Source organism: Chelonia mydas, chromosome 2 (assembly GCF_015237465.2).
Source record: "Chelonia mydas isolate rCheMyd1 chromosome 2, rCheMyd1.pri.v2, whole genome shotgun sequence".
Lineage (NCBI taxonomy): Eukaryota > Metazoa > Chordata > Testudines > Cheloniidae > Chelonia > Chelonia mydas.
Genome location: NC_057850.1, coordinates 251067197 through 251084929, shown reverse-complemented (window position 1 = coordinate 251084929; position 17733 = coordinate 251067197). Strand labels below are relative to the sequence as shown.

The 17733-nt window shown below is 43.3% G+C and overlaps 1 protein-coding gene across 2 annotated transcripts in view; it reads left to right on the top strand.

Annotated features, from left to right (window-relative positions):
* CRHR2 (corticotropin releasing hormone receptor 2) overlaps positions 1 to 17733 on the top strand; it is a 252557-nt gene that overhangs the window by 205132 nt on the left and 29692 nt on the right. For both annotated transcript variants that reach the window (XM_037891188.2, XM_037891187.2), the window contains one exon: positions 17223 to 17308. In XM_037891188.2, the coding sequence (XP_037747116.1) occupies positions 17223 to 17308 (86 nt within the window). The remainder of the gene's footprint in view (positions 1 to 17222; positions 17309 to 17733) is intronic.

The following is a 17733-nucleotide window of genomic DNA, read 5'->3' as shown; positions in this document are numbered from 1 at the left end:
TGACAATTTTAACTCCCCTGCCAAAACATTTTTCAAAGCGAGAGATTCATCAAATTTGACTCTTTCCGGGGAAAAGGTTCAGTTTCAGTAAATTGTCATTTTCTAATGGAAAAACGTTAATCTGAAAATTCCCAGCCACCCTGAGGGCCAAACATACTCTTCCAGAAAAGTCCCAGGGCCCGTACTCACTACTTCAGTTATTTCCCAGTCTTAGAGGAAACCGGTTGAGCTCACATTCTGTTCTCTGGGGATCCCACAGCCTGGTGGTGAAGCAAGCAGAATTAATCTGTTCTTCCACCTCTGCATTTCACTGAGCTGCCTGATGGGGCGCTGCAGAGCCACTGCTGCAGAAAAGTATGCAGCTGCAGCCCGGCACACTCCAGATTAGCGCTGGTGGTGCTCCTGGGGCTGTCAGGGAGGTGGTGAGAGGCAGTTGGGGAAACAGCCCCCTACACCCTTCCTGTAGCAGTGGGGCTGATTCAGACAGCCCAGTTTAGAAATGGTAGGGCCTGGTTAGAGAGCACAGTTCCACTGCATAATCAAATGCAAGTTAAAGTGTGTTTGAGATCTGTGGATGAAAAGGGCTATATGAGAGCGAGATAGTAACACAATAACCCTTGAGGGCCACCATTTTTAGGGGTCACAGTTTTAGTGCATTGCGGGCAAGGGTTGGACACTGTTGACCTAGTGTCACACTGTGGGGTGCAGCCCGGACCAGTGAGAGGCTGCGTCACCACCTGCCCTGCAACCTTGGCTCCTCACAAGCAGCCAAACACCGTGAGTCTCTGTGTATAGCTACAACTTGCCAGCAACACTCACCCCAGCAGCCTTGGTTACTGCCTGCAGGGTGACCCCAACACATTCGCAGTCCCAAATATCCCCCCAAAATGTGTTCTGCACAGCGCAGTCCTCTCCTGGACAGTTCAGATATCATAAGTCTGTTGCCCCGGGAAGGGGTAAATATATAACAGCTTGCTACCCAACAATTCAGTTCAAACCCAGCATGGGATGAGTTAAAGAACAAAACAAGTTTGTTTTACCTCACAGAGAGAGGTTTTAAGTGAGTAAAAGTACAAGGTGTTGAAGTCAGAAATGATTACAAGAGAAATAAAGATAAAACGCTCGCTAGTGCTAAAACTTAACAAACTAGACTTGGTTCAAGGTAAAATCCTTACTGCATGCTCCCAGCAACAGGGCTGACCAAAGTTCAGGTCAGGATCCCTCCCAAAGTCAAATGGCTGCTTCTTTTATATCTTGGGTGAAAGTGAAAGAGAGGGAGAGATACCTGGGGAGGGTATTTGCCCCTCACTTTTATAATCCGGTCATGCTTTGAAATGCATTTTTCTGAGGTTTGAGAGTAGAAGCCGTGTTAGTCTATATCCGCAAAAAGAAAAGGAGTACTTGTGGCATCTTAGAGACGAACAAATTTATTTGAGCATAAACTTTCGTGAGCTACAGCTCACTTCATCGAGGTGTAGCTCACGAAAGCTTATGCGCAAATAAATTTGTTAGTTTCTAAGGTGCCACAAGTACTCCTTTTCATTTTTCTGAGGGTTACCCCTAGATAAGGTTAATTCCCGCTGCAAGGTTGGAGTCATAGAGTCTCCTGGTGAAAGAGGTTCCCTACTGCTTCCTAAAATGTAGATCAATCAGTTCCTACCCCCCTTCTTTGCCAAAGCATGGCCACTTGATAGGTGATTTCCCATCAACTTTGATCACACCTGGCTAGAGGCATCAGCTTGTCCTTTGTCTTTGAGAAACAGGTTTACCCACTCCCCAGTCTTATCTGGTAACCACATTTCAGTCATCATTTCAGCTTATGTTCATAACTTTACCTATGTTGCTACACACATTTCACCACGATATTACCGATCAGTGAGTAATACATTTTCCAATGATACCTCACAAGGCGTATTTTGTACAAAGATTATTACAATAGAGTGTGGGGTGTGAATACAGGGGTGCTTTCGGTCACATCTAGGTGGATACCGCATACCGTGCAGAACCAATAGCAGTAAAAAGTTGTGCATCCTTACTTTAGTCACTATGGTAAGCAAATATGATTCTGAGCACAAGTCTATTGAAGTGGAAGGTGCCCTTTTTATACAGTCTCATTTCCTGATAGAACCAAGGTGCAAAATCTGTTACCTGCCTAGGCCATCACTATTAATGCATGGGGGGCGGGGCGGAATGTGGATGTACATTAAGAGTTGATAACAGCAGAGGGGCCAGTACATGCTTAATGGCAAATTCTCCCCCACAAAAATATTGGTCTTCATCCCACCCCACAGTCTGCATAGAAGTCAGTTGCATTATGTATTTTAAGGCTTTGCAATTCTTGACCGAAAAGAATTAGTGAGCTACAATGTAGATAAGAACATAATGTAGTATATTAACTAATGGTAATTTTTTTATTAACTTTCATACAGGATTCAGAGTAACAGCCGTGTTAGTCTGTATTCGCAAAAAGAAAAGGAGTACTTGTGGCACGTAGAGACTAACCAGTTTATTTGAGCATAAGCTTTCGTGAGCTACAGCTCACTTCATCGGATGCATACTGTGGAAAGTACAGGAGTGTCACTGCTACGTATGGACTGTACAGTGCCTCTGAAGTCTCCTGTTTATATATTTTATAGGCAGGATGCTATCAAAAAGGAATGTGTAATCTACTGCATTTCTGCCACCACCTGTAAGGGCTCAGCTCAGTTAGCAGCCTACCTCTTTGTTGAGGCTAGAATATGAGGCAGGCAAGCAAATGAAAAACTAAAGAAAAATATTGATTCGGGAAGCTACTGATGGGTGATGCACTACTAATGTAATACCAGAAATGTTTTTGGGGATTCAGCAGTTCATCTGTAAATAATGCACCGGAATAAACCCTGAGATAACAGCAGATGTGTGTGAGGTGGAGGTAAATTTAGCTCTAAAGTGAGGGACAGTTGAACTGACCCAGACTGTCACAAATCTCAAACTGAACCCCAAAGACTCAGAGTCCAAACAGGTTTGGTTAACTTTCCCTACACTTTCCTCTCATGTCTCTGGGCTTGTGGTTAAGCCCAGGACTGGGAGTGCTGAAATACTGCAAATACATGGTTCTTTTGGGATGTTTTTTCACTGCTTGAGACTAGGAAGCACTGGAGGGACGAAGTAGGAAATACTGGATAACTGTGAGTAATAAGATGAAATGAAGAGGATGAAAATTGAGGTTGAATAGCTGGAAGTGATGGTGTCTGTTACATCATGGAAAAGTCTGATATGAGGGGGTTTTTTGCCCTACAAAGCTGACCACAGGGGTCTGATAAGTCCTTTTAGTTTAAGCAATAGCGTGACCCAGGCAGGTGCTGTGCATGCTGTCCCACACACAGCTTGACAGATGCACCTCAGTCCCAATCTGAAGCATCCCTGCCATTCCAGTCCAGTGTTTCTCATGATCAGAGACAAGTGTGTATGTTCTGAAGCATATAATAAAAGTTAGGGAGGGTAAATGACTATTAGTTCCTTTTATTCTATTCCCTAGCCAGTACCCGTGAATTTTTCCACTATCTTCTCCAAAAATTGATCTAATCCCATTTTAAATAATTTAAGCCTGGGGACTTGTTTCCCTTGGAAGATGATTCCACATCCTGCTAGAAGCCAAAAGGAGTCACTGTGATGCATGTAAGCTTTGAAAGGGGCACTCTCGTAATGAAAGAGCTCCATCTAATAAGAATGTCAAAGCAATGTGGCAGGGCAATTAAAACGGGAATTAAGAAACTGGCAGAATATTAGTTCAGTGAGGTCAAGATGACAGTATATAATGCTTCAATGAGATGACTGCTTTACATTCAGCCTGGGTTACTAAATCATCGGGTGGATTTTACTGTGTTTTATAAAATGGCAAAGAGCGACAAATGGATTAATATTTACATTTTATGCAAACGAAGAGATAGCAAGTATAGGGATTTTTTTATTAGAGACACATTATACAAATTATAGATGGGAAAAGATGTGTTTGAGACCATCTAGTCAATTTGACTGCCAGGACTGGATTGGCAGGGGGCAGGCAAGATGTTCTCATAGGGAGTTTAAATTCCTAATTTCTCCAGCAGGTAAGATAAAAAGATGAGGTCTAAGTAGCTGAACTGTATAAAGAGGTGAAGGGAATCAAAGGAAGCCAAACCCTACCATAGACCAGTGGTTCTCAACCAGGGGTATGTATACCCCTAGGGGTATGCAGAGGTCTTTCAGGGGGTACATCAACTCATCTAGATATTTGCTTAGTTTTACAACAGGCTACATAAAAAGCACTAGTGAAGTCAATACAAACTAAAATTGCATACAGACAATGACTTGTTTATACTGCTCTGTATACTATACACTGAAATGTAAGTACAATATTTATATTCAAATTGATTTATAATTATATGGCAAAAATGAGAACATAAGCAATTTTTCAGTAATAGTGTGCTGTGACACTTCTGTATTTTTATGTCTGATTTTATAAGCAAGTAGTTTTCAAGTGAGGTGAAACTTGGGGGTACGCAAGACAAATCAGACTCCTGAAAAGGGTACAGAAGTCTGGAAAGGTTGAGCGCCACTGCCATAGACAATGCCTTGAAGAAATTCATGCATTTCCCCTACTTTTATACCTCTTTGTTGGGTCTTCTGTATTCAACCCTCAGCTAATTCTTCCTCAGGGCATTCTTCCACATGGGGTCCTGATAAGACTTTCAACCCTCCTTTTTGACCTGATGTTCCATCTTCACAGAGCCACAGCGGGAAATCCCAGCCCAACTGAAGTCAGCAACAAAATTCCCATTAACTTCAGTGTGGTCAGGATTTCACCCGTAGATTTTAAGGCCTGAAGGGACCATGGTGATCATCTAGTCTGACCTCTGGCATAACACAGGCCATGCAGTTTTGGCCAGTGATTCCTGAATTGAACCCAGTAACTTTGGTTGAACTCAACATATCTTTTAGGAGGACCTCCAGTCTTGAATTAGGCTCTGATTTAAGAAAAACATCCCCATGCAGGAAAACACATTAAAGATAAGGAGACTTAAATACATGTGTAAAACTAAGTGTGTTCTTAAGTGTTTTCAAGTCAGTCCTGAAAGCACAATTCTTCCAAGAAGATCATGAATCATAATCTTCTCCTCAGAGTGACTGTTTCTTTTAAAAAGGAGACAAAGTGCAATAATAATTTTCAAGCAGCAGGTGTCAGGGCTATGGAAGACTGAGGCCATATTTTCTGTCCTACCGAGTACAGTGATATTCCTATACTAGAAGCATTTTCAAAACAATGTTACGTTGAGTTTAGCATCTAATTCAACGAGGAAGTTGAAATGGGAGGTGGAGTTCCAAACCAGACCACTGTGGGGACCTATTCATTGTGGGCCCTGTCGGACAATTTAACATCATCAGCCTGGGAAATAGGAGAGTGGATGTGGACAGGAAAGCACACCCACAGGGAAAAAATACCATGAGATGTAGGAGCTAGTGAGGACGTGGAGAGATGATTTAGCACGACTATGAGAGACTTTTCCTTTTATTGGCTCAACTGATGCTCACTCCAAGAAACCCCTTCCCAAGGGGGTTCAAGACAAATCAAGGTTAACAATAGCACTGTGCAAAAAGGAGAACTTTGGCCAGAAGAGTTAGTGATGGCCCCGAGATGTTATTACAAGATATGGATTGAATCTTACTGCAATAAGTCCTGTTCAGCATCCCGAGAGGTGCCCCAACCCTCCCTTCCTTTCCAAGTGCAACGCATCTGCAACACTAACCCAAGCAACTGCCTGAAGTTACTGTTAACCATTGTCCTTCTGACCCCTGGTATTGGTGGGCATCCTTTATTATGTCTTGCCTTAACTTAGGGCTCAGACCTTACTTCTGAGGGTCAGTCCCATTGAAATTAAAAAATGGGGAAGTACCTAGATTTATGGACGCCTAAACTTGAGTATGCACAAAATGGCTCCTGGAGACCTATCTGAGTTAAATGAATCTCTGCCTTTTACACACAAGTTGAATATCTAAACTCCTTTGCAGGTTCATAGTGATATGCGGAGCTGCCACTCTATCCCAGGAGCTCCACTGTCACTTGCTTTCAGACACAGCTTTCTTAGTTGTTTGGCACCACATACATCAGGCCACAAAGTTTGGAGAAGCGGATTTAATGCAGAACAGAACCGCTTACACAGCTGTGGGCTGCAACTCTACGTCATTTGAATCACTGTGCTTTTTTCTCTCTGATCCACGGCAGCTGCTTCAAGTCTTTAAAGCTCCTCTGTCCTTCTCCCTCCCTTCCTCTTAAATTTTTGGCAAGACCATTTGATCAATTTTTATTAAACTTCTACTGTGCCTCCTCTCAAGAATCTCCAAGTGCCTCCTAGTAATAGCTGCTTTGCAGCAATAAATAAAACATGTATTAATAACATATATTTCCAATACTACTTATCACAAAGCAGCAAATTTGTGTCAAGTCACCAAACAAGTTTTGTATTAAAACATATGACACCAATACTCCTGGGACAGAGAAACAGCTGGAGATCCTGCTATGAACTAGGAAAAGACATGAAACTGTGTGCATAATATCTAAATATTGATTTCACCCCAAAGGGTTTCAAGAAAACATTTTTGTAATTAAGCTATTTATAATAATTATTCCTGGGTAGAAAGGAGCTTGGGGGTTCGGAGACATAACTGATTCGATGACAATGCACCAGAATGGATATCTACACCAAATAGACTATCGAGAATGGGAGGCTAGGGGGAAAACTCATACAATTATAATATTACTGGAATGTGTGGGCACTGCAAAGAAATAATTCTTCTTCAGAAATCTTACACTAAATCATTTTTCATCTTAGAGAAGTTGAAAGCTCTGACACTATTATTATTTACAAAGGGCCATAGGGGGATCTGGCATGTTACATGAGGTAGATGAGTTGCAAAAGTAATACATTGTCTTTGAATGTGTTGTTATGTCTCCTGCTGGCTGGAATAAAGCCCACTATATATCCATAGTTGATGGATTTATTCCTGTAGTTCACATGACAGTGGGCGGTTCTATCTCCAGGGATCTAGCTCCGCTGGTGAGCATGGCGTCCGTATGTCTGAGGCCTCAAGTACATTTCAGCGTGGGAGAACATCTTGTTTACAATGTCATCTGAAAGAACAGGCGCTCACATGGCACTGTTGTAAATATCTAGCAACGCCGGCTACATGCCAGCGACATTAAAGAGTCATATGTCCCTTCATGCTTCTACCACCATTCCAGAGGACAGGCTGATAACAGGTTCTGCTCAATAATGATCCAAAGCAGCGTGGACCGATGCATGTTCATTTTCATCATCGAAGTCAGATGCCATTAGGATTTCTTTTTTGGTGGTTCAGGTTTTGTAGTTTCCGTATCGGGTGTTGCTCTTTTAAGACTTCTGAAAGCATTCGCCACACCTCGTCCCTCTCAGATTTTGGAAGGCTCTTCAAATTCTTAAACCTTGGGTCCAGTGCTGCAGCTATCTTTTGAAATCTCACATTGGTACCTTCTTTGCGTTTTGTCAGATTTGCAGTGAAAGTGTTCTTAAAACAAACAACATGTGCTGGGTCATCATCCGAGACTGCTGTAACATGAAATATATGGCAGAATGTGGGTAAAACCTAGCAGGAGACATACAATGTCCCCCAAATTGAGTCACAAATTTAATTAACACATTTTTTTAATGAGCACCATCAGCATGTCCTCTGGAATGGTGGCTAAAGCATGAAGGAGCATATGAATGTTTAGCATATCTGGCATGTAAATACCTTGCAAAGTCGGCTACAAACATGCCATGCGAATGCCTGCTCTCACTTTCAGGTGACATTGTAAATAAGAAGCGGCAGGATTATCTCCCATAAGGGTAAACAAACTTGTTTGTCTTAGCAGTTAAGGATCCCCCAGATCCAGCACCCCGAGCCCCCTCCCGCACCGCAACCCCCTGCCTCGAGCCCCCTCCTGCACCCAAATTCACTCCCAGATCCCACGCCCCAGCCCTGCACCTGCTCCTGCACCAAAACTCCCTCCCTCTCAGTTAACTGGAATTTTTCACTTACTGGCACCCCCCATTCCCTTAACATGCTGGATAAAAAACCTTTTACTGTATTCACTACCATCCAGTCATCTGGTGCAGAGGCTTGTTTCAACCATAGATTGCATACTACAGTTAGTAGTTTGATATTTGAGTTCCTTCAGCTGTGTTGGGTCAATACCATCTGGTCCTGGCAACATTACAGTTTAATTTATCAGTTTGGTGTAAAACCTCTTCTACTGACACATCAGTGTGAGACAGTATTACAGATTTATCACCCAAAAAGAATAGCTCTGATGTGGGAATGTCCCCCCATTCTCTGCAGTGAAGACTGATGCAAAGAATTCATGTCGTTTCTCTGCAATGTCCTTGTCTTCTTTGAGAGCTCCTTTCAGGGGCATGGATCAGCGTTCACGTCGTGCTCCCCATCAGTACCCAGCCCGGATCGGGGAAGCTAATGATCCAACCAGCAGACCAAAGTTGGTGATGAATCCTGGTCACGTGCCACCTGAGACACGTTGTGTATTCACTAAGAAGAAGAGCTCCTTTAGCACCTCTGTTGTCCAGTGATCCCATTGCCTGTTTGTCGGGCTTCCTGCTTCTGATGTACTTTACACAATTCTTACCGTTGGTTTTTGCGTCTTTAGCAAGTTGCTTCTCAAATTTTTTCTTGGCCTGCCTTATTATATTTAACCTGCCAGACTTTGTGCACCTTTGAATTATCCTCACTAGATTTTGACTTCCAAATTTTAAAAGATGCCTTTTTGCCTCTCAAGGCATCCATTATTCCACCGTTTAGCCATAGTGGCATTCTTTTGGTCTTCTGATTTGGGATATACATTTAGTTTGAGCCTCTCTTATGGTGTTTTTAAATAGTCCCCATGCTACTTACAGATATTTAACCCTTCTAATGGCTCCTTCTCATTTCCATCAAACAAACATCCTCATTTTTGCATACTTCCCTTTTTAAAGTTAAATGTATTTTCCCCCCTACATGGGTGATAAATTTAACACCTTATGGTCGCTATTACCAAGCGGTCCAGCTATATTCACCTCTTGGACCAGATCCTGTGCTCCACTAAGGACTAAATCAAGAATTGCCTCTCCCCTTGTGGATTCCAGGACTAGCTGCACCAAGATGCAGTCATTATTGGTGTCTAGAAATTTGATCTCTGTATTATGACCTGAGGTGACATTTACCCAGTCAATATGAGGGTACTTGGAATCACCCATTATTATTGTGCTTTCTGCTTTTGTGGCCCCTCTGATCTCCGTGCGCATTTCACAGTCATTGTCACCATGCTGGTCAGGTGTTCAGTAGTATATTCCTACTGCTAGACTCTTTTTATTCTCAAATGGAATTTCTTCCCATAGAAATTCTATGGTACGATTTGTTGCATTTAAGATTTTTACCTCATTTGACTCTATGCTTTCTTTTACATACAGTGCCATTCCAGCACCAGCGTGACCTTCTTTCATTCCCACACATTTCATACCATGTCCCACTGGTTATCCTTGTTCCTTCAAGTTTCCATGATGCCTATTATATCAAAATCCTCATTTAATGCCAGGCACTCTGGTTCACCCATCTTAGTATTTAGACTTCTTGCCTTTGTATATAAGCACTTTGTACATTTTGTCACTACTCAATTGCTTCCCTTATTGTGTTGTTTTTATGAGATTCTGACGTGCTGAATGAAATGAAGGCACTTGTGAGGTCCTGCCGAAAAGGTGTTTTCTCTCTCCTTGCCTCTTTTCGGGGCAGAGTGGCTTTGTGTTTGGAAGCCGTTGTTTTTGGGGAGGTTTCAAGCATCACCCAGGCACATATGGCCTTCTATGTGAGGGACGTACAGTATCAGACAGCCACTATATCACTGTTGTGGGGCATTTCTGAAAAGAATTCCCACCATGCTCATTCCTTGTTGTTCCAGCTTATCACAAAGCCTTATATTGACAGTACTAAACTTTAAAATACTTATGTGTAAAATGGCCTACATAAGAGGCAGTATCATCCCCCCACCCCACTGTGTGGTTCAATTGGTTGTAGCCATGTTGATCCCAGGATATTAGAGAGACAAGGCAGGTGAGGTAATATATTTTATTGGATCAGCTTCTGTTGGTGAGAGAGACAAGCCATATAGCCAAAGAAGAGCTCTGTGTGGCTCGAAAGCTTGTCTCTCTCACCAACAGAAGTTGATCCAATCAAAGGTATTACCTCACCCACCTTGCCCCACTTGTGAGAGACATTTTGATTTGTGGCTGTAGCAGATCAGGATTAGAGATGCGAAATGCTACAGGCAGGCATACATCGTTGATCTTTTACCAATAGGAAAAGAAACATGCCCACCCCAGTCAACACCCACTAGAGATTATATCCTCGGTGGCAATTTGTTTTCTTTCATTTGTGAAAGTTAATATTGGGGCTGATTTGTATTCTGTGCCAACTGTAAGTTGGTTACACAGTAGAATTCCTCACAATTCATTTCAGAACTTCCAAATAGGATGGTTAGAAGAAGGAGCATGAATGAGTTATGAGGTCTCAAGCTACTAACTGTGCTTGGGTAGTGATGCAGGATTCGTAATTTGGTATTGCATTTCATAGAATCATAGGACTGGAAGGGACCTCCAGAAGTCAGTTAGTTCAGTCCCCTGCACACATGGCAGGACTAAGTATTATCTAGACCATCCCTGACAGGTGTTTGTCTAAACTGCTCTTAAAAATCTCCAGTGACGGAGATTCCACGGCCCCCCTGGGCAATTTATTCCAGTGCTTAACCACCCTGACAGTTAGGAAGTTTTTCCTAATGTCCAACCTAAACCAACTCCAAACTGGTGCGCAGGACTCCGCCACCGAATACAAGGTGGCAAGAGCTGACGTCCGCAAAGTTGGAACATGGGCAGCCCTTGATGAACTTGCCAGTTTGCTAAGATAATGGTTGAATACTAATAATTATTTATTTTCAGCATAGTAGTGTCTAGAGACCGCACCTGAGGTCAGAGCCTTATTGTGCTAGGCACTGTAAAGACGTGTAGGAAAGACAGTCCCCTGCATCAAAGAGCCTACAATCTAAAAAGACAAGACAGACACATGGTAGGAGAAAAGAAATAGCTCCAGTGTACAAATGGGGAAATTAGGCACTGAGAGTTGAAGTGAGTTGCTCAAGGACACACAGAATGTTTGTGGCAGAGCTGGGAACTGGACCTTGAGCTCCTGAGTAACAGCCTGCTTCCCTAGCCAGAAAATCATCCTCCTAATGCTAACCTGGCTCCTCCTAGTCACAGGAGGAGTGGGGTGGAACAGATCTTGGCCGGCTCAGACAAATGAGTATTGGGGGTAATGTCACACTACAAAGGCCTTGGACAAGACAAGTGGGGCATCAAGTCTGATGTCTTTGATGACGCATAAGTGGTTGGGGGAAGAGGTAATATGAGAGAGGTGGGATTTGCTTGGAACACTGAAAACTAGACCAGACCAAGCAAAATGGAGCACAAAATATTTTTGGTTTTGGCTAAAGGTTATTTTTATGTATTTTTAATTGACAAAATGTTTTTGATGGAAATGTTTTGCCCATGTATAATACAACTGTTAAGTTGCCATGTAGGTGTCTGTAAATCCTTCCTCCTCTTTTTCCTTCCCTTCCTATCTCCTTGTTACCATTTTGCCAATGAAAAAGGAGGAGGAAAGGGGAAGAAAGAAAGGTAAAAACAACAAAATAAAAAAATCTGAGGGTTTTCAGTTTTGCTTTTTCATTAAAAAAAACCCCAAAATCTTTTGCAGGACATTCCCAGAAAACAATTTTTCCCCTACCTTTTCTACACAAAAAAACAGTTGCCTCTATTTGGCACATGGCATGACCAGACAGAAATACACACATTTAATCAGAGCAAGGGGGGACAGCTTTGCACATCAAATAAAACGGTGTAGACAAATTCCTGTCAGAATTCCCACAATCTCTTCCTCTTGATGAGATTCCACCATGCATCAAGGGAGATATAGTCCATTCAAGGAAATGGATCCATTGGAAAGAATGAAAGCACAAGGGGCCCGAAATTATAACTTCTATGAGGGACCAGGGCAGTTCAGGTGAATGCAGCAATTAATGTCAACTTGAAATGAAACAAAGCACTTTGTTCTGAGTAGACAAATTAAAATGAAACATTTTGAGTCAGTTAAAAAGAAAGGTCTAAATTAAACATTTTGATGTTGGCTGATTGAAATTCATTGTAACTTTTTCATTCCTCAGAAAGTTTCGATATTTCAACTTTTCATCCCAATATCAGAATTTCTCAGAAATTCTGTTTCTCAGGGAGCTTTGGTGTAGACTTAAAAGCATCGACTGGTAAGGCGCTGCCTCCTACCAGTACCGCACCTCTTCCTTTTCCTCTGATATTGTTCTGCTTCACTGACTAAAAACAGGGGTCAAATCCTTCAACTGTTGCAGTTTTTGCTCCGGCAAACTTCCTTTGATGTCAAGGGGAGTTTTCCTGATCAGGGACTGAGTAAGTATCTTAGACCACTAGAGAATAATGCTTATGCAAACAGTGGGACTGGAAGAATCTGTCTGTCTATCACAGGTTCTTATGTATGTCCTATCAGTGTGGTATCTGTGCACTAATGGTAATATTTTCAAAAGAACCTTAGGGTATGTCTACACTGCACACTAAGCCTGGGCCCTGATTCAGGTTTGAGCCTGCTTCCATCAACATACAAATCAGTCTGACTCAGTTCAGCAAGCACTCAGGACCCGGGTCCTAGGGCCTTGCTAGGGGGTGGGTCAGAGCCCAAGTCCTGCTGAGATTCTGTGGTAGCACGGCAGAGACGCCTAGGTCCAGCAATTGTAAAACCAGGTTTTCAATGGAGTGTGAACGCTTAAACCCAGGCTTGGAAACTCTAAGTCCACAAGCCTGGATCCCACAAATCTGGGTTTGCAATGCAGTGTAGACATACCCTGTGTGACTTAGGAGCCTAAGTCCCATTTTAAAAAGTGACTTAGGTACTTCGGAGCCTAAGCGTCAGTGAATGTGAATATATTTCAATGTGAATATATTGTTTGGCCGAGGGGCTAGCATGCTGGCCAGAGACTCATGAGATCTGGGTTCTATTTGTGGCTCTGCTGCTGGGCAAAGAGCTTGGGCAAGTCATGTCACTACTCCGTGCCTCAGTATCCTCCTCTGTTAAATGGAGATAATGATACAGACCTCCTTTGTAAAGCGCACTGAGAGCTCTGAATGAAAAGCATAGCACTATTATCTAGTCTGACGTCCTGCCTGTCACTGACCATAGAATTTAGAACATAAGAGCAGCCATACTGGATCAGACCAATGGTCTGTCCAACCCAGTATCCTGTCTTCTGACAGTGACCACTCCTACTTGCTGCAGAGGGAGTGAACAGAGCACGGCAATTATCAAGTGATCTGTCCCCAGCTTCTGGCAGTAATTCCTGCGTCCAGCCAAATTACTTGTGGCTGAAGCAGAGCATACCTCTTAGCAAGACGGCCAGTCTTGCGGTAAAGACTCCAAACAATGGAGACTCCACCACATTCCTGCTCCAAAGTTAATTACCATCACTATTAAAAACTCACCTCTGAAGATTAACGTCTGCTCTAATTACTTCCATACAGGCATCATAGACTAATTAATTTTTATTGGAGCTTTGTCTCAACACTTGGGGGAGAGTCAGACATCTGAGGGGGAAGGTGGGATCACTAGGTGGAAGTTAGCAGAAGGTTTCGGCATCAGGACACGAGGTGTGGGCTGCTTTTGAGAGAAGACAGATAGGGATTGAGTTCACACGCTAGCATAGTTGCTTGCAATCTATCAGTCTCTTTCAGGGTTCTCTGTAACACCAGCACTTTAATAATGCTACTGTGCAGTTGACTCAAGACGTCTGAGATCTATCTGTGGATCTTATAAGGAACTTATCCCTTTGTTACCTACCTCCACATTCCCGTGTGCAGAGTTTTAAGGCTTTTGGCATTTTGCAATCCACGAATGGAGTATGTCTGTGATTCACTTCTAGCTATTAATGAGCATGACAGCCGAGTTGCTGGTTTAAAGACGTTCTTGGAACACATCCCTTTTTCCCATGCTGGGTGGCACATTTCAAGGAATATAGTGTGACAAGTGTATATGGGGCAAATGTGACGCTATTCATAACAAATTGTGCAGGAGGTAACTGACATTGAAAAGATGGTAGCCTCATGAATGATGCACGTTAAGTGAGCATTATGGGAGATAGCAAAATGCTACTCTTGGGAATTCAGACGTGAATTTTCCATGGGATAATGTTAGCAGAGTTAGACCTTTGGGAAGGTTAAGATGAACAGGTGACACGAGTGACCTCATTGATCATGCTAGGGCTTATCTAGCTATTATGTGAACACCTAAAGTGAACAGATTAACTAGATCTTTAATTTTTGGAGGGTAAAACTGGCTTCAAACTGGTTGTAAAGATCAACTCTCTAATTTGACTTGAATCCTAAATTCTTGACGTTCATGACCACATAATTCCTTTGGGATAAAAATGCTTATAAATTCACATCACTAAAATGCTCTTGTGTGTGGGCAGATTTGTGCTGCCTCTTGTGTTTGGGCACAGAAAACCTCACCACTTCCACAACCATATTCAGGGGCCGAGTGAAATCCTAGTCCTTACTCTTGTGCTAGGGCAAAAAATGTGCAGAACCCATCTCCGTGATGTAGTGTGGTGCGTGGGACAAGAGAACGAGAGTCAGGTTTCCAGAGAGACCTCTTTAGGTGTGACACCCAGTCTCAAGCCTCAAGAAGGCAAACTGGGACCAAGCTGCTAGGAAACAAACATGAGATTGTCAGCCACTAGCTACATCACTCATTGCTACCAAAACTGACAGAACTAGCCACCCCAAAAGGAGCATGGAGGAGGCAGGGCCAAAGCCTCATCTCTCTCCCTTTACACACATGCTGGACAACTGACTGAGCAGGGGGGGATAACCGTGGGTTGCACTTCCCTTGCATACCCGAGAAACGTTGTGCTTATAAGACAGCACCTTCCTGAGCTCCCACTGGAGTTGGCGGGGGCAGGGGGTGGGGGTGTCTCTTAGCCACCCCCATTGCATGCCAATGCCTAAAAGGCAAAGGCTTTAGTGTCCAATTGGAAAACATGAATCCATGTGGTATGCTCCTGAGGACACACGTAATCTGATTATTGTCCTACCCATGATCTCATTATGGTCACTGTCTAAGAAGAGTCTTATAAGGCCTGTGTGGCCTTGCTGAGCTGTCATTTGATCATTGCTTCCCCCAGCCACTACAAACTGAACGTTGCTGCCAGCAGAAAGACGTGTAAGAATTCTGTTCTCACCACACTCTGCCACCCCACACATGGCTTAGGAAGACAGGAATTTCTAGTGGCTAGAGCAGGGGCTGGGAGCTGCTAATCCTGTGTTCTGTTCCCAACTCTGCCGCTGACTGGCTGTCTGACTTTAGGCTAGTCACAGGCCCAAAAGTACAAACGTAGGTGCCTGAGGTTAGACACCCAAATCCATATTTAGGCACTTAAGTAAATGCCCAGTAAGGAAGTGGCCAGATTTTTCAGAGGGGTCGAGCACCTGTAGCTCCTATTGATGTTACTGGACTCATAAACATCCACAAAACTACTTCGTCGTCCTTCACATCCCTTCATAAACCTCTCCTTTGCTGCGACGCCTACAAAACACTTGGCAACGATTAGGTAGCTGGTGTGCTGAGATTACTGCCCATGATGCTGACCAGGACTGTCTCATTGTTTTCTTGTGCTCCCTCGTCTGTCTGTCTGTATCCATCTGTTGTCTCTTGATGAATATTTGGGTCACAGGCTGTCTGGGGCAGGGACGGTCATAGTCATAGAGTTTACGGCCAGAAGAGACCACCAGATCATGCAGTCTGACCTCCTGTATTTCACAGGCCACCAACACCACCCGCCCACTAAACCCAACAACCAAAATTAGACCAAAGTAATACACCCTGCAGGAGACTAAACTAGTGTGTGCCACATACAGGGAACAGGAGGGGCTCAGGTGTGCCAATTCCTGAGGCCCCTGCAATGGTAATGGAATTGATTAAGTAAGGTAGACCCAGATGATCCTGGCAAGCAGCCTGTGCCCCATGCCGTAGAGGAAGGTGAATCACCACCACCACCACCATGGTCACTGCCAATTTGAGCTGGAGGAAAATTCCTTCCTGACCCCACACATGGCGATCAGTTTGACCCTAAGCATGTGAGCAAGAAAAAAAACAGCCAAATACCTGCGAGAGAGAGAGAGAATTTTCGGTACCATCTCAGATCACCAGACCACCCCACCCAGTGCCCCTCTCCAGCTGTGACTATCTCTGATGCTTCAGAGGGTGCCTTTTTGTTCTGTGCATGTAGCGCACCTAGCACAACGGGGTCCTGGTCCATCACTGGGGTTTCTAGCTACCACAGTAATAACCATTGTCAATGAGGAGTGAATCCACTGGAGTTGAACCAGTGTCAAGCTTGTATAAGTGAGATCGAAATCAGGAAAACTGTATTTTGTGGCTGGCTGAAAACTTTCTAAAGTGGAGCACTATAAACGCTTTGCGCTGATATTTTGGGAAGATTTGTTGTTTAATATTTTACTTTTCAGGTACTTCCTGTATGAGGTCACTGCAGCATTGTCCTTGGTCTCTTACTCTGAGTCCAAATACTGCAGTGCTTCCAGTTCCTTAACATGCATAAAAATGTATATCAGGCCTGATTTCTCGGTGTTTCCAAATCCGCATCAAGCTCAGACTTGATACTCCAGCAGGAAGCAGGTTTGTGAAGGGAAGGAGGAGTTTACAGGCTTAGAAAATAGCTCTGTAGCCTCCATCCAGATTTCTGACTAGTTTCTGGCATCCCATCTGGCTGGAGTGGTTCTGTTTGTTGGGGGTGGGGTGGGAGGGTTGGCCCAGCACGGCCTCAGGAAGAACTCATGGCCTCACAGTCTGTTTCACAAACTTCTTTTCAGATGGCACCTGCTTCTGCTGTTCAAAAGTGACTAGACTCCATGCGCACTGATATTATGGGGGAAATCCTGGCCCAATTGAAGTCAGTGGGATCAGGCTCACTGTATATGACTATTGATGTTTCTTCTCTGTATATCTCATTTTTAACTCCAGTTTTAGCTCATTGATCTTTTCTTTCCCTTTTCCAGATAAATTTTGTATTTCTATTTAACATCGTTAGGATTTTAATGACAAAACTGAGAGCTTCAACCACTTCAGAAACAATACAATACAGGTAAGTTGGCCAGGGCTTTTCACAATTGTTACAAGAAATGTTCTGACCTCCTCTATGCAGTATGTACACTGCGGGGTTTTATTAATTAGACACCTAAAACACTGCATACTCCACCGCTTGCCCTGACATTGTGCTGCCTTTGTATTTTAGGATTGTACACCTAGGCTTGGTAACTGTATCTCCTTATACTTTAGGCATGCCCTGCTAGGGCACAATATCATTGTTCATGGGGCAGGTTATTTTCAGGGTTTTTTTTTCAAAATGCATCTACAGAAATTTGCATACATTCTTGCACCCATTCCATTTATGTACATGGATGAAATCAGACACACACAGGTGGGATTTATGTGCAGATTGATATGCACTGTTGAATCTCCTAACCTGTCTACATGCTTCAGGGTGCTCATGTGCCTCTACTGTACATA